The following is a 22,183-nucleotide window of genomic DNA, read 5'->3' as shown; positions in this document are numbered from 1 at the left end:
TCATCCCCAAGATCCCCTCTCCCACCCAACTGATCCCTCTCAAGGCCCTGCTGGCCTCTTTGCCCGTATTAGAGGGAAAAGATTAGCTGCAGAGAGATGTGATCATCAGCCTCAGGCTAGGCTCCTGAGCTCCCAGTGCCATCCCCACCCCACCACCCCTCTATGCCTCCTGAGGTATCCACAATACTCTGCCAGGTGTCTTCCAGTCATCCCTATAGAACAAAGCTGGAGACTGGATACAAATTGCAGTTTATTAAGGCTCCAGAGTGAGAATTGGCACTTGGTTCTGGGCAGGGGCAGGGGCAGGGGCAGGGGTGTCAGTGGAACCCAAAGGAGCTGGGTCCAAACATGTTGGAGGGACCTCCTCCATCCCGCTACCCCCAATAAATAAAGTCTCAGCTCCATCTCAGGGTGCTGGTGCAGGGCAGGGATCCCTCACTGAGGAGAACCCAGGGCTACTACCTCCTTCATATTTCTCCCCACATTGGACCTGGTCACAGGTCAGTGACCAACAGGGCTTCTGTGGTCCTAGTATTCTGAGGGGGCTGGGGAGTTCAGGGTGGAGAGCTGGGGCCTGGTGGTGGCCTCCCCGTAGCCAGTCATAGTCCGAGGCTGCCCAGGGCAGGCTCAGAGTGGGGCCTGCATTGGGGACACTGTGCGCATCCCAGGTCGGGGCCCAGCCTGGGCCACAGCTAGATGTGCAGCTCCGTGTCATCAGGTGGCTCCAGGCCAGACTCTGCACTGAGTGCCGAGGCTGAGGGACCCTGGGCCACCCCAAATGGTGAGACAACGGGTGAGCGAGCAGCCAGAGGAGACAGAGAGGGTGAGAAGCTGGGGGACATGGCAGCTGAGGACAGGGAGCCTTCATGGCTGATGGGGGAGCGGTGAGAAGCTGGTGGGAAGATGGCCCGGGCTGCAGCTGTGTTTGCTGGCTTGGGGGGCACAGACTTGGCTCCTGGGTGGGCCACGGCAGTGATGAGGGGTGGTGGGTCGATACGGGGAGCTGGGGGACATGGCCGAGCTTCATCCTTGAGCCGAGCGATCTCTGTGAAGACACTGGCCAGTGGCTGGAACTGAGGGCACCAGCTCAGCAGATAGTCCCAGTTATAGCTGCCACGGAGCTCCTCCTCGCCGGCCACAATGGCTGTCAGCGCACCTGCCACACATGGCTTGCCATCTGCTGGGAAGCCATAGTCCCCAGTGGGTGCAGGGCTCAGGCCACAGCCCCCCAGGAAGGCTGTGGCAGTGGCTGGGGGCCCCTCCTCTCGGTAGAGAGTGGCCCCTGCACCTGGCAGCAGCAGCCCTGCCTTTCGGCCCTTATACCAGGTGTCAGGGGCAGGTGGCTCGCAGGATGTGTCACTCAGTCCATCTGCATCCTGCTGGATGCCTGAGTCAGGGCCACGGGCAGCCAGAGAGGAGGCCACACTGGCCACACGGGGGAACTCATTGATCATGCGGATCTCATCATCCTCTGCAGCCTCTGCTGATCCTCGGCCACTTGAGTGTGAAGGGTCCAAGGAGCCACCACGGGGGTAGGGTCCTCCAGCTCCTGGCCCACCATAGCTGGGAAGAGTCTGGTGATAGAGGTGCTCGGAGGGTGGTGGACTAGGTGGCTCCCGGCCCAGTTTCTGCAGTGAGCCACTGGCTAGGGGTGCCGCCTGTGACATTGGGCCAGGGGCTGCCTCAGCCTTGCGGCTACGGGCCCGAACAAGTCCTAGGACCAGGGCTGCCAGTGCAAGCACCACCACAACTCCCAAGGAGGCTGCCACGGCCCCTACTAATAGCAGGTTGAGGTCAGGTGCCAGGCCCAGTGCAGTGTGGGTGATATCCACGGTCACAGGCACTGTGGCACTCCGGGAACCAGGCAGAGGCCCCCGTGCTATCACCTCCAGCCTCAGCTCCCGTGGTGCTTCCCGCCGGGTCCGGCCCCCACCCCCAGAGGTGGCTGTTCCACTGCCTGGTGCCCGACTGTCCACCCGCAGGTACAGGGCTCCTGTAGTCTGGTTAATACCAAAATAGGGGGAAGAGGTGGCAAGGGAATACAGAACCAGGCCATCGGCACCCCCATCCTCATCTGTGGCCTGCACATGACCCAAGCTGTGGCCACGCCGGGCACCTTCTGGCACTTGGAAGTGGAAAGCTGGTGCCAGAAATACAGGGTCATACTCATCCTCTCCAGTCACCAGCACTGACACAGTGACAGAGGCTGAGAGATTCCCAGCATCGGCAGCACCCACCAGCAGCCGGAAGCTTTCTGTGTGCTCATAGTCAAAGGGCACTCGTGCACGCAACTCCCCTGTTGAGCTGTTCAGTGCAAATGCCTCACGGCCCTCAGGCCCTGGCCCAGCCTCCAACAGGCTGTAATGGAGCCTTCCAAAAGCCCCAGCATCCCCGTCGATTGCATGCAGAGTGGTCACAAGAGTGCCTGGAGGCTGATTCTCGGCCAGGCTGGTGCTGAGTAAGTTCAGTGGGAAGGCTGGGCCATGATCATTCACATCCTGGACCTCAATTGTCACTGGTGCCAAAGCAAAGTGTGCACCGGCAGGGTCAGCAGCCTGTACTACAAGCTGATGTCGAGCCTGGGTCTCACAGTCCAGGGCATGGGCCAGTCGCAAGGTGCCTGAGCTCTCATCCAGCTCAAAGAGCCCTGATGGGTCGCCTGAGCTGACAGTGAAACGCACGAGGCCATGAGGGCCAGGGTCAGCGTCAGAGGCCTCTACATGCAGCAGCTCAGCTCCAACAGGTGTGTCCTCAGGTACTGCCACATGGTAGGATGCTCGGGTAAAGACAGGTGGGTTGTCATTGACATCTAGTACAGTGACAGTGACTGGCACGACTGAGCTTTGGGGTGGCTGCCCACGGTCAGCTGCAGCCACTGTTAGATTGTACTGTGTCAGGCTTTCAAAGTCTAGAGGTTCAAGCAACACCAGGCAGCCCAGTGCCCGGGGGCCTGGTCCAGCACTCTCCCCAGCCTCAGCCAGCCTGGGTTCCAGCTGGAAGACTCGGCCCCAGTTGCCACTGATGATGCTGTAGTCCACAGCGGCATGGGTGCGGCTTCTATCAGCATCTGTAGCCTCCAGGGTGAGCAGAGTGGAGCCAGGGGGCAGGTCTTCAGTCACAGCCACACGGTAGTGTGGCAATGTGAAGCTTGGGGCGTGGTCGTTCTGGTCCTGCAGCTGCACGTGCACTGTGGCTCGTGCTGCCCGGCCTGGAGCCCCGTGGTCTCGTGCTTCCAGCACCACATCCACTGCTCCTGACCCGTCATGGCTCAAGGCCATTGTTCCCACTATTGTGAACAGGGTCCCTGAGATGAGAACAGAAGAGAAAGAAATATATTCAGTAAAGGCTGTGAGTGAACAGAAGAGTGACCCTTCAGGATCTAGGAAATGGTTTTGGAAGTCAGACTCAGGGAATGGCCTATCTGCTGGGAGACAAGGGAATGGCCTCAAGGATTCACAGCTTAGGGAACAGCTTCTAGACATGCAGTCAACAAGGGGCTTATAATGAAGACAGAGGGGAGGAAAGGTCCTCCCTGGGCCAGAGATCCAGGAGTTAAAGAGTTTGAGTAACAAATTCAAGGAATGAGGTCAGATTACAGCCCAACACAGTCAAAGGCAAGGGGCAGATCCTGGGAAAGACGCACCATTGTTGGGGTCAACACTGAAGCCATCGGCAGGGGAAGCCAGGTGGTAGGAGATGTGACCGTTGGCACCTGAGTCCCGATCAGTGGCAGAGACGGAGAGAATGGCACTGCCTGGGGGTGTGTGCTCAAGCAGCATTACCTGAAGTGTGAGGAGAAGTGCTTATGGCCAGGCTTCCCATTTGCCCTGCTGTCCATGCAGCCTGTTCTGGAGCTTGGTTCCTTGAGCCCTGCTTGGCATCCATTCCAACTTGGAGCCCCTACTCCTAAGTATTCGAATGGGCAATGCCCACCTTCTCCCCTTTCTGGGTACAGGATGCAAAACCAGGATGTAGTTCACAGGACTTGGGACATTCCCATTCCCAGATCAGCTCCAATGTCCAGCCCACCTCAGCAGCTGCTAGCTCTGATACTTCCCTCCAACAGGAACAACCCAGGCCCAGGTGTAGGTGGATCCAGGGGTGTCAATACCTGGTAGAGGCTCTGTGAGAAGGCAGGTGCATTGTCATTGACATCCTCCACAAGCACTGTGAGGTTGGCATGGCCCTCATGAGGCCCATCATGTGCCAGCAGCTGCAGCTGGTAGCGGTCACACTGCTCAAAGTCCAGGGGCCCCGTGAGGGAGACACGGCCTCCATAGCGGCCAACACTGAAGGGATCCTGGGGCCCAGATGGGCTTAGCACGTACCACAGCACGGGTCCTGAGTCCACATCATTCCCTGTTACCTGTGCAATCTCTGAGCCCAATAACGCATCTGAAATACATGAGACAAGAGTGTTTGGCATGGACACAGCCCCACCTTGAGCTGCAGGGTGGAGAAAAATGTCTCTCTGCCACCCTTTATGCCACCCACTTTACCCAGCCTCACCTTCTGACACTCGGAGCTCCCAGGGTTGGGGGATGGTGGGGCGATTGTCGTTGGTGTCGATGACCATCACCGTCAAGGTAGCTGAGCCCACCAGGGCTGGGCTCCCTCTGTCTGTGGCCATCAGTACCAATCTGGACACAAAGCACAATCATCGGGTGGGACATGGCAATAAGGGGGAACTCTGGGCAGGGCCAGGAGGACTCAGGACAGAGCTTAGGACTGGGGAATTCAGGATGTGGCCAAGGGACCAAGATGAGTTCAAGGCAGGGCTTGAAACTGGACAGGCCCAAGATGGGGTCTTGGGTCCACAGGGCCAGGCCTCACCGTGTTTCAGCCCAGATCTCACGGTCCAGGATGGCTGTGGTAGTGATAGTGCCTGTGGTTGGGTCTACGTGGAACAATCCACGTGCCGGCTGGGATGCAGCCAGACTGTAGGAAATCTGTCCTCCAGAGCCTTGATCCAGGTCATCCGCCTCCACCTGGTGAGGGTAGGCGGCTGCTGTGACTGGTCTGGCCACAGACAAGTCTGACTAGCCCTGCTCCCCCGCCCAATCTTTCCATCACACCCCATACCTGCAGCAGGGGCCCCTCCAAGGGCCGGGACTCAGGAAGGAAGGCCACATAATGGGGCCGCAGGAAACGGGGAGCGTTGTCGTTGGCATCTTGCAGGGTCAGGGTCAGCACAGTGAAGGCAAAGGCTCCTCCACTCTCTGCCTGCAGCACCAGTCGCAGCCGTGGACTCACCTCGAAGTCCAGCCCCTCTGCTGAGCGAACTGTGATGGCACCTGGGGGAGGCAGAATGCATCAGTGACAGCCCCCTTTGCTTGCCCTGGAGCCTCCTTCTCTGAGACCCCTTACTCAAGGACAGCCCTTCACCCATCAAAGGCTCCTCTGATGCAAAGAACCTGCTTCCCCAGTAGCCTGTCCTGCACAGAGCCCCTGCTCCTATTCCTTACCTGTACTAGGCTGGATGGAGAATGTCCCTTTCTCATTCCCACTGAGAATGCTGTAGGTGATGAGTCCATTTGTGCCTCCTGCATGGATGGCCCTGGGGGAGACAATAGGAGTCCCTGCAGAAAGAACGGTATTGTTGGACTGTGAGCGCGAGACTGGTAGAGTTTGGGGGACATTTTCAAAGCACAACCCCAGCCCATTTGGGAGTTTGAATCTGGAAGAAATGGCTGGGGACCCACCTGGGGCTGCGTTCTCACGAATCGTAGCCTCACTGCTAGCCCGGGGAAAGCGGGGTCCACGCTCAGCTTCCCCCTGCAGTCCAACAATGATCACACCAGTGGCAGAGCGAGCTGGACGGCCAAGATCAGTGGCCACAATGAAGAGGACACGATCCCGGGGGCCTAGAGCTACAGGAGAGCGGGCCACACGGATTTCACCAGTGTAAGAGTCCACAGTAGTGCCAGGAGGTGGTGTGCCTGCCAGCCGGTACAGAATGGAAGCATTGGCACCAGCATCGCGATCTTCAGCTCTCAGTGTGGCCAGAGCCAGGGTTGGGGTACTGAAGCTGGGGCCTGGGCGGGGCAGGCGTAGGCGCAGAGGACTGGTGGGGAAGGTGGGTGCATGGTCATTGACATCGCGCACTGTGATGGTGACAGACACTGTGGTGCTTAGGGGCCCAGCAGCTGCACCATCCACTGCACTCACAGAAAAGGTGTAGCTGGGACACTGTTCTCTGTCCAAGGCTGCAGCTGTGCGCAGTTCTCCAGAGCTGGGCTCCAGCAGGAAGGCTCCTGCTGTACCCGCACCCAGGTAGTAGGTCACACAGCCATTGGCTCCAGCATCGGGGTCATGAGCCTGTAGCTGCAGCAGCAGAGTCCCTGCAGGCACATCCTCCGGCACTTCCACCAAGTAGGCAGGCACAGGGAAGGCTGGAGCATGGTCATTGGCATCCAGCACTGTCACTGTCAAAAGCAGCGTGGCACTGAGAGCTGGCTGGCCTCCATCCCGGGCCTCTATCCTCAGCTGGAAAGCTGGCTCCACTTCTCTGTCTAGTGGCCGCATGGTGCCAAACTCTCCAGAAGCAAGGTCTAGGACAAAGGCTCCTGATGGGTCCCCATCTGCAGAGAAGGGCATGCACATATAAATATACATGTGTCATGGGGATGGGGGTGATTTACAGACAACAGGAGAGAGAGTGAGCATGTGCACAAAAGCAAGTGAACCTATGAGAGAAAGGGAGAAAAACAGAGAAAAACAGAAACGGAAAGTAACAGAAGATACTATAAAGCAGCTGGTATCATCTGTGTGTGGTCTGGGAACCCCGGGAGTCCCCCAAGTCCTTTTCATGTGCATAAGATCAAAATTATTTCATAGCACTACTAAGCCATTATATGGCCTTTTTATTCTCATTATCTCACAGATATACAGTAGAATTTGCAGATGCTCTATGATATAATGTGATGTTATAATGTCTTGGTTAATGGAATGTGTGCTTATGTATTCCTGTGTGTTCTAGAATATTCTAGACAGAAAGTTTAGAGCATGAATGTGTGTGTCTTCAGAGATTCAGTTTGTTCTGGCTATCTTCAGTTATACCCGCTTTAATCTCTGAAATTAATTACTGTCCAACAAATTGTTACTTGAAATCTTAGTATTTCCTTGTGCTTACACAGAAATACTGGCAAGCTGTATACTTCATTGGCTTGTTTCACAATCATATTTTAACATCATCTCAGTTTTATTATCTAATACAGTAAATACTGATATAATCCACATAAAAACTCCTTAGGGTTCTCAAAAATTAAGAGTGTTAAGGGTTTCTGAGACCAAAAATTTGAGAACGACTGTTCTACAGGGAGAGACAAATGAGAAAGAAAAGAAATAGGAAGATAGAAACAGAGACACACAGGGAGATAAAGAGCATGGAATGAGATACCCAGATACACTGGGTATAAGCATGAAAGAAAAGGTGGACGACATCAAGAGGGAAAAGGAGACCCAGACACATGCACTGAGGCTGACAGCAGCCAAGAAGGAGCAGGAACCAGGCAAGTGGGTGCTGAGTTAGTGGGAGTGGGAAGGTTCTCACCTAGGATGCGGTACTGCAACTGCCCATTGGCTCCCACATCTGGATCAGAGGCCCGAAGCATGGTAAGGGTCTGGGGGTCCTGGCCCTCAGGCACCTCCAGAGAGAGATGGGCACTCCCAAAGGTTGGTGCATGGTCATTCTCATCCTCCACAGCCACTCGAACAGTGACATGCGTTAACTGAGGAGGTGAGCCCCTGTCCTGGGCATACACTGTGGGGAAGCAAAATCAATGAGGTCTAGTTTGCCCTCAACACATGGAGAAATCCACACCACACAGTGTTCATATATGTTCACTAGGTGCACACAAACCAGAAAATGTCCATCTCTCCATACCTCTCAGGCACACATGTGTCATGCATAAACATACATGTGTCCTATCTCCCATGCTTGGTGCATGCAAGATATATCTTGGACTAGTGGTGGTGTAACAGGAAAGGCACTAAATGAGGTATGAAAAGATCTGGGTTCAAGTCCCAGACCTGCCACTTCCAAGCTGCATGAGCTTGAACAAGTCACTTGACCTCTCCAATATTCAGTATCAAAATGCTCCTCTGTTAAATGGCTGCAGTATCTGAGGGAGGCCTGGAGGGCATAGCTGTGACATTATGCATTTTAGAATTTGTATGGTCACAGTTGTGACAGTCTAGAAGTCAGTTGACTTTGCACCCTGCCAAACTCTCGACTCCCCAAAAGGGTCCAAAAACATAACAGGGGCTTTGTGGTAATAGGCAAAAACTTCTAGAAGGTAGTACTTTGGGTATTCTATCCAGGTAACACTAGTGTTTACAACACCTCACTCAGGCACTTGGGGTCCTGTCAACATGTACCTGTCAGGTTGATCTCCTCCTGCTCCTCTCGATCCAGGGCCCGAAGAGTCGTGAGAACACCAGTGTCAGGATCCAGAGAAAAGCTTTCGCTAGAGACGCCTCCATAAGTCACTTGCCCGTTGGCCCCTGAGGAGGGGCAGCATGGAGGGCGATCAGAGGGTTAAAATGCTCTTTCTTGCCCCAGTTCATCCCACTCATAATTCACCCCCCCCCAGGTCTTACCCACGTCCGGGTCGGTTGCTCGAAGGGTAAGCAGAGATGTGCCAGGAGGGCTGTTCTCACGCAAGAGGACGTTGTACTCCTGCTGCTGGAAAGTAGGCGCCTCGTCGTTGACGTCAGCGACACTGACGGTCAGGACCTGGGTGGCCGAGCGCGGCGGGGAGCCGTGGTCTGAGGCCACCACTGTCAGTACGTGCTCAGCTCGTTGTTCGCGGTCCAACGGCCGCACCACGGACAGCGCTCCTGGGTGAACGGTAAGCCAGGTTGGTGGGGACCCCCACACTCCACATCAGCACCTTCCTCGCCCTCACCCCCAGACCTAACTCTCACCAGTGCTTGAGTGCAGCCGGAAGTGGCCATCCCCGCCAGATGCCAGCCAATAGGACACGCGTGCAGCCTCGCCCAGGTCCGGGTCCCGGGCTACCACGTGCAGCGCCGCGGGCCCAGGCGGCTGGTCCTCTGGGAGGCGCACGCGTGAGGGCGAGGCGAAGACAGGCGCGTTGTCATTCTCATCCGTGACGAAGACGCGCGCAGAAACGCGCGCTGCACGACGGCGGCTGGCGTTGGCGGGCCGGTCGGTGGCTTCCACCAGCAGCAGCAGCGCGGGAGTGGTCTCTCGGTCCAGGCCGCGCGGAGCGCTCAGCGCCCCGGTGCGCGCGTCCAGGCGAAGCGCCGGCACGGGCGGCTCCTGGCGGAGCAGGCGGTAGCGCACGTCGCTATTGGGGCCGGGGCCGTCGGCGTCCGACGCGCGGAAAGTGTACAGCGCTGCGCCGGGCTCCGGATTCTCTGGCAGCGCCAGCGCCAGCGGGTCGCGCGCGAAGGCGGGCGCATGCTCATTCTCGTCCTGCACTCGCACCTGCACTCGCAGCAGCCTCGCGCCCGCGCCTCCCGGCCCCTCAGCGCGTACCGTGAGCGCGCGCCACGGCGGGCCCGCTTCGAAGTCCAGGGGCCGCGCCAGGTACAAGCGCCCTGAGGCCGCATCCAGCGCGAAGATGCCCTCGGGATCGGCACCGCCCACCAGTGTGTAAGTGAGTGCACCCACACCCGCGGGCTCTGGCGCTGCCACCGAGCCCAACAGAGAGCCGGGCCGCAGTCCCTCAGCTGCTGTCACCGTCAGCACGACAGGCACTGGTGCCGCTGGGTCCCGCTCTGCGAGATCTGGGGGCGGCTCGGCCAAGCGAGTTGAGGGAAGCACCTGTTGTGGACCAGGGAGGGAGAACAGAATTGTGAGGGCCCGTGTAAAAGGGGATCTGGGCTGGCTTCCCAGGTGGTAGGAAAGACTGGTCAGAGTAGCCTGACTGCTAGTGGAGCCAAAGGACTCCCGTGAAGCTGGAGCTACTGAAGGGGACCTACAGTGGTAGCCAAGGGGAGGTGGGCAGACTGTGGGAAGGGCAGCCATACCTGCACCAGCAGCTGGAGGCTGGCACTTCGAGGAGGGCTGCCTTGGTCATGAGCACTCAGTGTCAGCACATAGTGAGGCCGCTCTGCTCGGATCAGGGGAGCTGCAGTGAGCAGCTCCCCTAAGTGAGGGTGCAGAGAGAAAAGCTCTGAGCCAGGACCTGGGGACAGGCAGAGGAAGATGAGGGCTTGGGGCCCAGAGCTGGGCAGGCCATGAGGGCATGTCATCACCCACCAATTCTCTTCTCTCCACTCCCATACCAGTTAGTGTGTACAAGATGGTCCCATTCTCCCCCTCATCTGGATCCTTCGCCTGCAGAGTCGTCACCAGTGTTCCTGGAGGCACGCGGTCTAGTACCTGTGGGAACACAACTCACCTAGTTGTCTCTTTCCTGTTCTTCAGACAACTCAGGATAAAGCTTCCCTCACCTGTGGGCAGGCAGAACCTCTTTTCGGCTCTCACACCCAATCCAGGAGGCAGTCTCTTACCTACACCTACAGCTCTATGGGGAGATCCCCACTCCCTCTCACACTTCTCAGGACAAAGTCCTGCCACTTCACATACCTGTATAGGGAGGCCACCACCAGCAGCTCCTGAAGCCTGCAGGAAGGTGGGGCTGTTGTCGTTGAGGTCAAGCACTGCAACATGCACAGTGCCTGTGGTGCTGCGGGGTGGGCTCCCTCCATCCTGCACCTGCACCAGGAGCTGATAGCTGCTCTGCTGCTCACGGTCCAGGGTTTGGAGTGTGGTCACTTCTCCTGGGAGTGCAAGAAGGAGATCATGTACAAGATGTTTAGGGATGCAGAGCCTGAGGCCTGCACCTAAGAAGCTGGGGTTTGGGGAGTGGGGGAGGGAATGCCAGGGCTAAATCCTCATTCTCAGGGGTGAGATGGGAGCTGGGGGTTGGGGATCCTGTCTGGATGTTCACCAGGCTGGGGATAAGGCTATGGGGTCTCAGGATTTGGGTCTCTGTGCTCACCAGTCTGGGGGTGGATGCGGAAGGCCTTGCTGTCTTCAGACAGCTGTTGCAGGCTGTAGGTCAGACGTCCATTGGGTCCTGAGTCTCGGTCAGTGGCAAAGACTCGGCCCACGCTGGTCCCTGGGGGCTGGTTCTCAGCCACAGCCAGGAAGGTGGGATCCTCAGACAAGCGGGGACTGTGTTCATTCTGGTTGAGGATGCTGACCCTCACGGTGGCTGTGCCTGTCTGCTGCCCCAACTCAGCTTTGGACCCAGACACTGCCATTACCTTCAGTATGTACAACTCCTGGGCCTCACGGTCCAGCGCTGCCCGCACCCATAGCCACCCACTCTGTGGCTCCAAGCCAAAGGGGCTACTTGCTCCCTCTGCTGCAAGGTGATAGGTGATAGGGCCCCCATCTGGTGCTTGGGCCTGCACTTGCAGGACCTGAGTTCCAGCGGTGGTGCCTGAGGGCAGGTCCACGCGGTAGGTAGGGCTGTTGAATCGGGGAGCCAGCCCACGGGTTCCCACATCCTGTACCACCACCCGTAGTCGAAAGTGGCTGGTGCGTGGCGGGGAGCCCCCATCCCGGGCCTCCAGCTCCAGCTCATGGGCTGGCCCTCCTGAGGGCCCCAGAGGCCTCATAAGCCGTACATGGCCTGTGGTGGGGTCCACGGTGAAGGCTCCACCACCCCCAGCAAGCAGGGTAAAGGTGACTCGACTGTTAACACCTGAGTCAGGGTCAAGAGCCCGCAGTGTATAGATGGGAGTCCCTGGGGCAGTGTTTGGTGGTAGCAATACCGTGTCTTCAGGTGTAGGAAAGGCAGGGGAGTTGTCATTCACATCATCCAGCAGCACACGCACCCGAGCTACAGTGAAAGCTGGGGGCAATCCACTGCCTGCTCGCACCTCCAGCTCCAACACTGGTCCCAGTAGCTCCCGGTCCAGAGGGCGAAGTGTTTGCAACAGTCCTGATACCGCATCTAGGGAGAAGAGTCCTCGGGGATCCCCACCTGATAGGGAAAGGGTCACAGGTGCCAAGCGACCTAGGGAGGACGAAAAAGGGATCAGGAAAGAGATGGAGGGGCACTTACTGAGTCAGGACCCACTTATTGAGCAGTGCCCACACCCATGCCTTTCAAAATATTAGGAGGAGGGGCAGGGGTTGGCAAAGAAGTTGGTTGGCATGCACTGAGGTGACATTCCTATGCCTCATGAAGCAGTGTGCCTGCACTGTGCCTAAGGAGGTGTTGGGCATTGGTACAGGAGTGTTTTATACTGGGGCTATCTGCCTTGTGATACTCTAAGGTACCTTCAGATGGTGCTGGAGGGTTATACTGGGGTATTTGGGTCTGGCACCAAGTGGGTATAAAGCTAAATGATACCTGGTGGGTTGTGTGCCTGGACTATGCCCACACTGGTGCCTGGTGCCACATCCTCTGGCACAGAAAAAACATACTGTAGTTGCTCAAATATGGGTGGTGTGGGGGTTCCAGGCACAATGCTGACGTTCACTCGGGCACTGGGTTCTGCCTGTAGACCACCTCCATCCTGAGCCCCGATTTCCAGCTGCACCACAGAGTTGGCCCGTCTGGCCAAGGGCCAGGCTACTGTCAACAGTCCTGAGAGGAAAAATAGAAGCAGTGATCACATATATGGAAACATAATAGGGCTAGAAAGGTTATGGAAGAGGTGGGTAGGACATCATTTAGGCAGGTGGGGAGGGGGACCTGGGGGAAGGCCCAGGGAATGGGAGGATCCTCACCTGATTGCTCATCCAAGGCAAAAAGTGGGGGGCTATTGCCAGCCAGGATATGGTAGGAGAGTCGCCCATGGGATCCCTGGTCAGGGTCGTGGGCACGCAACCTCACCACAGCTGTGCCTGGTGGACTCTGGGCACTTATACTGGCAGCATACTCCCGTGGATAAAACTGAGGAGGGTTGTCATTCTCGTCTGACAGAAACACCTTCACATATACCATGGACTTGAGGCCTCCCTGGTGGGACATGCAGCCATAGGTCAGGTGGGCCTCGTCTGGCCCTGGTGAGTGCCCTACCCCAACATCCCAACCTGCCCCTGGTCTAATGACTTACCCCATCCACAGCTGTCACCGTGAAGTCAAAGCTTGAGGGCCCCTGGTCACGGTCCAGGGTCCGGGTTGTGCACACATCACCGCTGTGGGCATCAATGCGGAATGGGGGAGATCCGGAGGACCCAAGTCCAGCACCCAAGGAATAGGAGAGGAGGCCAAATGGGCCACTATCCGCGTCTGTGGCTGTCACCTAGGGAGAGGCTGGGGTGAGTGGTGTCCCCTCTTCTTTGCCAGAAAAGCCAGAGGTAGGTGGCGATTAGAATGAACAACTGGTGCTCAGTCTCTGGATGGCGGACACACAGAGAGGACTAGTAGGACATGGGCCCAAACCCAACCTCAGCCCATACCTCACCATTTAGTTAGGTTCCTAAGAGCCTCTAGCCATAACATTTTTTTGTCAGCTGGTCAATACATAACCTTGTTTGATGTGTGTTTCTGTTTAAAGACATCTTATGTTTAATATACATTGTTCATTCATTAACATTGAACTCACAGCCAACAGCACTGTAACTCATGCCTGAATAAAGCTTATCTAACATATGTATTTTCTCCATACGACACATCAGCATGACATCACAGCCTTCTTGTACTGAGGAACATTAGACCACACTTTAGCACTACACTTGGGGACCATTTGAACAGTGAAATCACCAGCTTTTTGCACTAAAAAAATGTTGCACTAAATAGACCTGAAAGGGACATTTGTTTACAAGCATGAGAGCCAAAACGAGAAGGCAGAACATCGTCTTGTTCAGCCTGTGCTGGGAATGTGAACATTAGGTAACTCAAATTTTTCATCTCTCTGCCCATGTCCAGGAATGCTAGTGTTGATTTTGGAGTTACAAATAAATTTTCGAGATTAAGTGAATTCACAAATAATGAGGACCAACTGTACTTAAAAAGAAGAAAGGGCTGTGACCTCAAATTCCAGGTGGGTCCAGGAAATTAGTACCCTCACCAAGTCTCATAATCACCCCAAGCCAAGAACTCACCGACAGTGGAATTATTGAGACTGATGTTATAGGTTTGATCTTTATTGAGTTTGATTATTACAGAGTGGGATCTGATTAATCCTGGGATCTGATCACTATAGGGTCTGTTCTATAGATTTATGGGTGTGTGGCTCATGCATCGTTAGCCTAGTACAGTGCAAGGTACATAGTAGGTGCTTTATGTGTATTTTTTCACCGAGTAAATCGACAGTCTGATCATCCTGCTTTGTAACAAAACCTTCTTTCACACTAAGTTTTATACATTGGGTACACATTAGGCCCTCAATAGTGGGTTAGCTGGTGCTGACAACTGTAGCCTGTGACAAAGTGCTCTTTGTGGATATAAGGACCTCAGGGTCATGATATGCTGCAAGAGGAAGCTGGAGAGTTCCCCTTTCTCAGCCAGAAAATGTGCTTAGAGAGAAAGCTGGCCAAGGACTTCTGATTGTGGCCCAGACCCTTGACAGAAATGATCTGTGCCATTGTTTACCCTCCTGAGAGACACCAAGACCCTGCCATGGCTGAACCCTGGAAACAGCTTCTGCTCCAACTCTCTACTGTGGCTGTGGGCCCGGATATCCCAGGAGACAGACTTCCCCTGCATCAATACTGGCAGGCAGCAGCACAGCTGCGGCACCATCTCCAGAAGCTGTTAACGACCTTTGCCCTCTGACTCGCTGCAGGAAGAAAGCAATAAACAGTGGTCGGGGGAAGTTGTCAGGAAGTGACCCCAAAAGGCACAGGGGCCACTGACTGGAAATGAGCAAGGCAGAAGTGAATTTCCTGGCCTGTACAACCCCTGCTCAGAGGTTTCACTGCAAATACAGTCTCCATTTTCAGCAGATTCTCAGCTCAGCGTCTCAGTTCGACCTTGGTCAGCTCCCTCTCCCATTCTGCCCCAAAGCCATAATAAACTTCATCCCTCTTCTCTCTTGCCCTCATCCCATCCCTTGCACTATTTCAAGGAGAAAAGAAAGACACTTATCTGTGAACTCTCTAAACTTCCTACTAGCCTCGAAACTTACTCCATATGCCTATCCCAACCTCTTTCCCAGGTGTACCTCCTGCTTTGACTTTTTAAAACATAAATTATTTATTTATTTAATTTATTTTTGAGACAGGCTCTCTGTTGCCCAGTCTGGGGTGCAGTGGTGTGATCCTAGCTCACTGCAACTTCGGACTCCTGGGCTCAAGCAATCCTCCTGCCTTAGCCTCCTGAACAACTAGGACTACAGGCGTGCACCATCATGCCTGGCTAGTTTTTTTATTTTTTGCATAGACAGTGTTTCACTATGTTGCCCAGGCTGGTCTCAAACTCCTGGCCTCAACCAGTCCTTCCACCTTGGCCTCCCAAAGTGCTGAGATTACAGGCGTGAACCACTGTGCCTGGCCTTTATTTATTTTTTAAGACAGGCTCTCACTATGTTGTCCAGGCTGGTCTGGAACTCCCGGGCTCAAGTAATCCTCCTGCCTCAGCCTCCCGAGTAGGTTGGATTATAGGGATGCATCACCATGCCCATCTCTCCTGCTATGACTTCTTGATGCTACTTTTCCTGCTTCTCCACCCACTGCTTCCCCCACCACCCACTGCCAGTCTTCCTCCATCTCCCCTTATCTGCCTGTTCTTACACACTGTTCCCTGGAATCTCTCCTTGGCCTCTTCTCACGCCACACATTCTCTCAGGGCCTTGTCTTTTACTTCAGCCATCGTCTATACTTTCACTCTAGACCACTCCTCTGAGATTTCCCAACTTTTACATCCAGATGGCTGCTCAGCACCTCCACTTGGATGTCCCACAGGCACCCTAAATCTGACCAGCCCAAAACTAAACTCATGATCATTCTAAACCTGCTCTAATGACTCTTCCACCCACACAGTTGCTAAAGCCAGAAATCAGTTCTTCCCTTTTCTCCCCTGGTATACCAATCAACCAGGGATTAAGTAAGTCCTCATTAATTCTATTTGTCTGTTCCTTTCCATCACCATTATCACCGTTCTGACTTAGGCCTAAGCTGTCCTGAGTTATCGCTCCCCTGCATTATTTTGATTACCTTCTTATAGAGGTCTGACCCTCTGATCTGTACTCTACACCAGGGTTTCTCAACATTGGCACTACTGACATTTTGGACCAGATAATGCTTTATTATGGGAGCTGTCAAGTGCATTGCAGGATGGTTAGCAGCATTCTCAGCCTCTACCCACTAGATGTCAATAGTGTCCCACCAGTTGTGACAATCAGAAATTTCTCTAGATATTGCTAATATCCCTTCTGGGGGGCAAAGTCACCCCTGGTTATGAACCACTGCTCTACATTGACTACCATTTGCATAAACAAATCTGATAATATTGCTCCCCTACTCAAAATCTTCAATATTCCCTATAGAAAAAAGCTCAAACCCTCTGACTTGGCTGAGCCTCCCTGCAGTCTCATCTCCCACTGTCCCATCTCCAGTCTTAACTCCAGAGATCCTGAGCCCCTAGTAGGCCCTTGAACAAGCTGGGCCCTCCCACACCTCTGTGCACCTCACCTCTGCTTGGAAGCCTTCCCCCATCTGATACTCTCATAAATTGCTCATTTTTTAAGTCTCAACTCAGGGATCCCTTCCTTCGGGAAAGCACTCATACTGCCTATCTGTACCTCATATATATCCCCAAATGGAAATGTTCTTATTGGAATGAAACTATTTCTTTGCACATGAATCTCCTCTCTATAAACTCCTTAAGATGAGGGGAGTGACGCATTCATGACTGTATTCCGTGTCTCTAATACAGTGACTAGCACATGGTAGACATTCAATACATTTATATTGAATAAATTAAACATTAAGACTTCTTGTGACAGTTGTAAACCCCAAATGGTCATTTTTACCCCGATTCCCTATGGTTACTAATAGTAAAAACTCTAGGAAACCACCTGGAGAGTTGCCCTCTTGCTTCAGGCACTAGTGAGGAGAGAAGTCTGGAAGCCATAGCCCATTGGTCCTGGCCAAGAAGGAGAGTAAACACATGGAAGAGTGGGTGGTGGAGCTGCACAGCAGCAGGCGAGCAAATATGCAGAGTCTGGCCAGAGGACAAGAGGTCAGCCAGGCCCAGAGCTAGCCTGGAAGTCTATGCCCTGAGGAGATGTTCAGGAGTCTGGTGGAGTTTGGAGACATAAGGACACCAAGCACCAGCCTCCTAAGAGGACTCCCTGCCCACTGTCCTCTCTCCTGCTGCCATTCTACACAGTGCAGCCAAAGCAATCTTTCTTAAAGACATATCAGATTTGCTTAGAGTTCTTCACTTGCTCCCTGTGATTTTCAAGATAAAGTTGAATTTGTGACCTGGCTCCTGTCTACTGTCTTGTCTCATCTCCCCCGACTCTTTCTCATCAGTACAGCTGACGCCAGCCTGAACAATACAGTCTCCTGAACATGTTCTGGTATTTGTTCAGCAGCTCTTTCCTTAGGCTGGAGTCTCCGTCTGCACACTTCATATTATCCATTTGGCAAAGTTTCATTAGTTCTTCAAGGCCCCTCCTCTGGGCTTCCACAGCATTTATACGCCACCTGCTGCAGCACTAGTTGCTGATGTGTCTCCCTATCTAGACTGTGACCACCCTGGGAACAGGACTCTCTTTTCTTTGTTCTCTGGGCCTAGCACAGTGCCAGGCTTACAGTAGGTAAATAAAATCTTGAACATATGAATGAAGGAACGATCTGTCACACACCTGCTGATCCAATCACCCTTAAAGCCAGATAGCTAACTTAATAAAACCCAACCTGATCATTCACTTCCCAGCTCAAAGAAATTCAGTGAGCTCCTCGAGGTCAGATCGAGACCATCCTGGCTAACACGGTGAAACCCCGTCTCTATTAAAAATACAAAAAATTAGCCGGGCGTGGTGGCAGGTGCCTGTAGTCCCAGCTACTCGGGAGGCTGAGGCAGGAGAATGGCGTGAACCCGGGAGGCGGAGCTTGCAGTGAGCCCAGATCATGCCACCGCACTCCAGCCTGGGCAACAGAGCGAGACTCTGCCTCAAAAAAAAAAAAAAAAAAAAAAAGAAGTTCAGTGAGCTCCTTTGTTTTCCAAGTACTCCTAACCCCTTACTGCCTTGTGTTCAAGGACTTCTGCAACCTGGCCTCAGAGTGCGTTTCCAGTTTCATGTTCCCTCCATTTCTCCAGGACTGACTTGCAGCCAGTATGTGTCTTTCTCAGCCTGTCCAGGGTTCCTGCCTCTTCCCCTGAGAGGCCTTCCTGCTCTGGATATCGAGATAATTCTTGCTATCTCTCATTCTCATGTCTGAGACCAAATGGCCTATTAAGGCTCAGCTCTGAGGGCAGGGATGAGGATTTCTTCCAGCACAACCCAGCACTTGACAAGGAATGGAGGGCCCCATAAATTCTGGTGTCTTCTTTGGGGAACAGAAGCCACATAGGTATATAGAATCTCCATCTCTGCCCTGCAGAACAGCTTTGAGACTTTCATTTCCTGACACCACAAATCATTTCTCCACTAGATCCAATCTTAATTTCCTCACCTGCCAAGACCATCTGCCTCAGCTCTTGCACCCTGCCTTCTCATCTTCTCATTAACCCTCATCCTCTGCACAGATTTTGGAGCTTACAACATAGGGCAGAACCCTCTAGCATAAGTCACCATCAACAGATGACCTTGTAAGGCTTGGTTCCTGCTCTGAGGTCCCCTGTGGCTCTCAGATTCCCCCAACACTATCTTGCTATGTGCCAGGCTTACCCACCTGCAGGAAGCAAGTTCCAGGCTGGGTGCCCTCAGGCAGCGAGGCATTGTAGAAAGTCCTCTGGAATTGGGGCTCATTATCATTCACATCTTGCAGGGCCACGCTAACTGTGGCAGAGGAGGCTAGAGGGGGCAGGCCACCATCTGTGGCCACCACAATCAGCTGTGGCTGAGGTTCCAACTCATAGTCCAGTGAGGCAGCCGTAGTGATAATGCCTGAGGTGGGGTCAATGGAGAACCAGTGGGTGTGGGCACCAGGGGCTAGGCTATAAGTGACCTGACCATTGGTGCCTTGGTCAGGATCCCGAGCAGTCACCCGCACTACAAAGCTGCCAGGCAGTGCAACCTCAGGCAGGGGCTCAGGTCGGTAGAGCTGGTGGTCAAAGGCAGGTGCATTGTCGTTGACATCAGTGACGTGCAGCACAAAGGCAGCCTCGGCCCGCAGTGGAGGTGAGCCTGAGTCTGTGGCTGTAACCCTCAAGTTATAGGCATCCCTCTCCTCTCGATCCAGCCGCCGAGCCACACACACCAGATAGATGACGCTGTCTTGGGTGCTTAGGGCAAAGTGGCCCTCTCCACCTTCCAGGGACACATTGACATGGGCAAAGTCACCATCATCTGGGTCTGACACAGAGATGCGAGCAACGAGCTGTCCAGGTGGGGCGGCCTCAGACACTTGGGGGGAGCCATCTGCACTGAGAAAGATGACAGTCATGGAGGGCTGATTGTCATTGGCATCTCGCACATGCACAGTCACAAAGGCCGAGCCCAGCTCAGGGTGAGCCCCACCATCTCGTGCTTGCACCACCAGTTCATGGACCCGCCGTTGCTCAAAGTCCAGTGGCTGCTCTAACCGCAGCAGCCCCGTGTGTGCGTCGATGGAGAAGGGTCCGTCACCCTCGCTCTGCCTCCGGTTGATCTCGTAAGTCACAGCCCCATTGACACCATCATCGGCATCAGATGCGAACACCTGCAAGACAGGACTGCCGGGGGCCAGGCTCTCAGACACCACAGCATGGTAGCGGCTCTGATTGAAAGCCGGGGCATGGTCATTGATGTCCAGCAGTGTCACGTCCAGCAGGGCCTGGGCCCTCCGGGGGGGTGAACCACCATCATAGGCCTCCAGCTGTAGCATATAGTGTGAGCGGTTCTCTCGGTCCAGTTCCCCAGTAACTACCAGCTCAGGTACTGGAGCCCCATCTGGACCGGGGCGTGTCTCCAGCCGGAAGGTCTCTCCAGCCCCATCACCAGATAGTGCGTAGCCCTGGGTTCCCAGACGCCCAGCATCTGCATCACGAGCAGGCTCCAGTGGGTAGCGGGTGCCAAAAGCTGTATGCTCAGGTACCTGCAGGGCAGCCCGAGCCTGTGGGAAGGCTGGAGCATGGTCGTTGATGTCAGCCACTCGCACTGTAACTTCTACGGTGGCACCATCAGGAGTGACTGCAGTGAAGCGGTAGCGGTCTCGCTGCTCACGGTCCAAGACACGGGCTGTACGGACGACCCCACTGTGTTCATCAATGGCCAGGTCTGTGCCCACGCCGCTGCCCTCCTGGGCAGAGATGAAGTACATGAGAGGAGCTGCCGTGCCTGCCGGAAGCCCCGCACTGATGTCGCCAATCAGTGTACCCGCTGGCTGCTCCTCATCAATCTGCAAGTCCAGGCTCCCAGCCTGACCCCAGGCACCTGGCACCCCAGCCCCCAGCAGCAGCAGCAGCAGCAGCAATGGTAGCAGGAGGCGAGGACTGGGGCTCTTCATGCCAGGGCAGGAAGGCACAATGCCCAGCTCCTTCTGCATGACAACGGTAGTCCAGCTGTGCCTTGGGCTCCAGCTCCAGGCCAGGCTCTGGGCCCAGCTTGACCTCAGACTTTGGGTCAGGTCCCACTGGGGCCCTGGCTCCAGCTCAGGCTCCCTGACCTGGGGGAAAACAGAAGGAAACAGGTCATGACAGAGGAGGGATCAGCAGTCCAGATAACCTGGACGAGGCCACATCAACATTCAGATATGCTCAGCCCCCAGCAGGCCCTTGTGCTGCCTCACACTCATCTTGGGCCACATGGATCTCTGCCTCAGGACTCTTCGGGGCCACTCCAGTCTTCCCCCTGGCAGATCTCATCCTTTCTTACCCTCAGCAGATTTTTATGCGTCCTATTTTTTCGGGTCTGAATGCCCACAAACTCCCTTCTTCCTATTTCTAGGCTTAAAAATATGGACATTCTTTTCTCAATTTCTTCTCATCCAGAACTAATACTCGCTTCTTCCAGCCTCTATAACCATGTATTTGGTAACTTTTCCTGAACTGTCAACCTTTTCCTCTCTCCTGGAGCTTTCCATCAATACTACATATGCTCAAGTCTCTTTCTCTCTCCCCACCCACCACCCTGCTGGAAGGGAATGATGTTGTTTCCTTAGCTCTACTTCCTTACTCCTCTCTCCATTCAACAAGAGATTGAGCACCTACAATATGAAGGCACTGAGGATACCACAGTGAATAAAGGAAATGGTCTCTGGCTTCATAGAGCTTATAGTCCAGGAGTTGAACAAGTAATTACAAGTATGGTAAGAGTTGTGAAGAAGACGTACAAAGAGCAAGGAGGAATATAAGAGAAGCAACACAGGCAGGGAGTCAGGGAGTCCGTGTTTTGCCTAGGAAGTGACACTAAAGTTGACATCTAAATAACTAGGTGCTAGCTAGGCAATGGTGGCCAGAGAAGGGGGATATAGAAAGGAGAGAAGGACATTCTAGAAGAGTGAACAGTATGTGGAAAGGCTTAGAGCCCACAGTCAAGGTGGGGCTCAGAGTGTCTGAGGGTGGGGTGGGGTGGGGTGGGGCATGTGTGTGAAGCATAGTGCTGGGGCAGAGGGTATGAAATGAGACAGGGACTTGTAAGCTGTATTGAAGATTTTGACATTATCCTAAAGGCAAATGGAAGCCACTAAAGCACTTCAAGGAGGAGTGCCAGAATATGACCTATATTTTGTGAAGATGGCTACTGCAGTCCTTTGGAAAGCAAAATCACGCAGATTGGACGGTGAAGGGGCACTTATGGGCATCCAGGAGATGACACTGCTTTGATGGTAACTTGGATGAGTGTAAGCAATGAACATGGAGAGAAGTAGATAGGTCTGTGGTGGGGTTCAGGAGGTAGAGAGGCCGGGCTTGCTGACCGTTGAAGGCAGGGGATGAAGGATTGGGAGAAGTCAAGGATGGTGCGCACATTTCTGACCTGAACTACCAGCTGGATAAAGGTGTCCTTAACTGCTCAGAAAGAAAAAGAGGCGGGGCAAGGGACCAGAGAGGGGTGGTGCCTCTGAGTCTAAGGGGAGCCAGGGTTTCAAATGATGCTTAAGATCAGGAAGGAAATGCCCCGGAGCCCCTTAGTCTAGTGACTGAAGAATCTGTGG

General features: G+C 54.2%; 1 protein-coding gene across 1 annotated transcript in view; it reads right to left on the bottom strand.

The window, feature by feature from the left end:
* Positions 1 to 237: 237 nt before the first annotated feature.
* The window catches only part of DCHS1 (dachsous cadherin-related 1), a 34,535-nt gene continuing 12,589 nt past the window's right edge, over positions 238 to 22,183 (bottom strand). The window contains exons 2-21 of the mRNA XM_024255869.3: positions 18,782 to 20,695; positions 13,051 to 13,239; positions 12,722 to 12,953; positions 12,342 to 12,578; positions 10,977 to 12,002; positions 10,562 to 10,755; positions 10,258 to 10,354; positions 10,000 to 10,157; positions 8,929 to 9,793; positions 8,602 to 8,841; positions 8,380 to 8,505; positions 7,553 to 7,762; positions 5,703 to 6,581; positions 5,466 to 5,579; positions 5,083 to 5,294; positions 4,834 to 4,988; positions 4,510 to 4,640; positions 4,112 to 4,395; positions 3,644 to 3,782; positions 238 to 3,304 (exon numbers count right to left, since the gene is read on the bottom strand). Coding sequence (XP_024111637.2) covers positions 693 to 3,304; positions 3,644 to 3,782; positions 4,112 to 4,395; positions 4,510 to 4,640; positions 4,834 to 4,988; positions 5,083 to 5,294; positions 5,466 to 5,579; positions 5,703 to 6,581; positions 7,553 to 7,762; positions 8,380 to 8,505; positions 8,602 to 8,841; positions 8,929 to 9,793; positions 10,000 to 10,157; positions 10,258 to 10,354; positions 10,562 to 10,755; positions 10,977 to 12,002; positions 12,342 to 12,578; positions 12,722 to 12,953; positions 13,051 to 13,239; positions 18,782 to 20,575 — 9,894 coding nt within the window. The 5' untranslated portion in view covers positions 20,576 to 20,695 and the 3' untranslated portion in view covers positions 238 to 692. The remainder of the gene's footprint in view (positions 3,305 to 3,643; positions 3,783 to 4,111; positions 4,396 to 4,509; positions 4,641 to 4,833; positions 4,989 to 5,082; positions 5,295 to 5,465; positions 5,580 to 5,702; positions 6,582 to 7,552; positions 7,763 to 8,379; positions 8,506 to 8,601; positions 8,842 to 8,928; positions 9,794 to 9,999; positions 10,158 to 10,257; positions 10,355 to 10,561; positions 10,756 to 10,976; positions 12,003 to 12,341; positions 12,579 to 12,721; positions 12,954 to 13,050; positions 13,240 to 18,781; positions 20,696 to 22,183) is intronic.

This window comes from Pongo abelii, chromosome 9, assembly GCF_028885655.2.
Source record: "Pongo abelii isolate AG06213 chromosome 9, NHGRI_mPonAbe1-v2.0_pri, whole genome shotgun sequence".
Lineage (NCBI taxonomy): Eukaryota > Metazoa > Chordata > Mammalia > Primates > Hominidae > Pongo > Pongo abelii.
The sequence above is the reverse complement of the archived record's forward strand: the minus strand, read 5'-3'. Positions and strand labels throughout refer to the sequence as shown.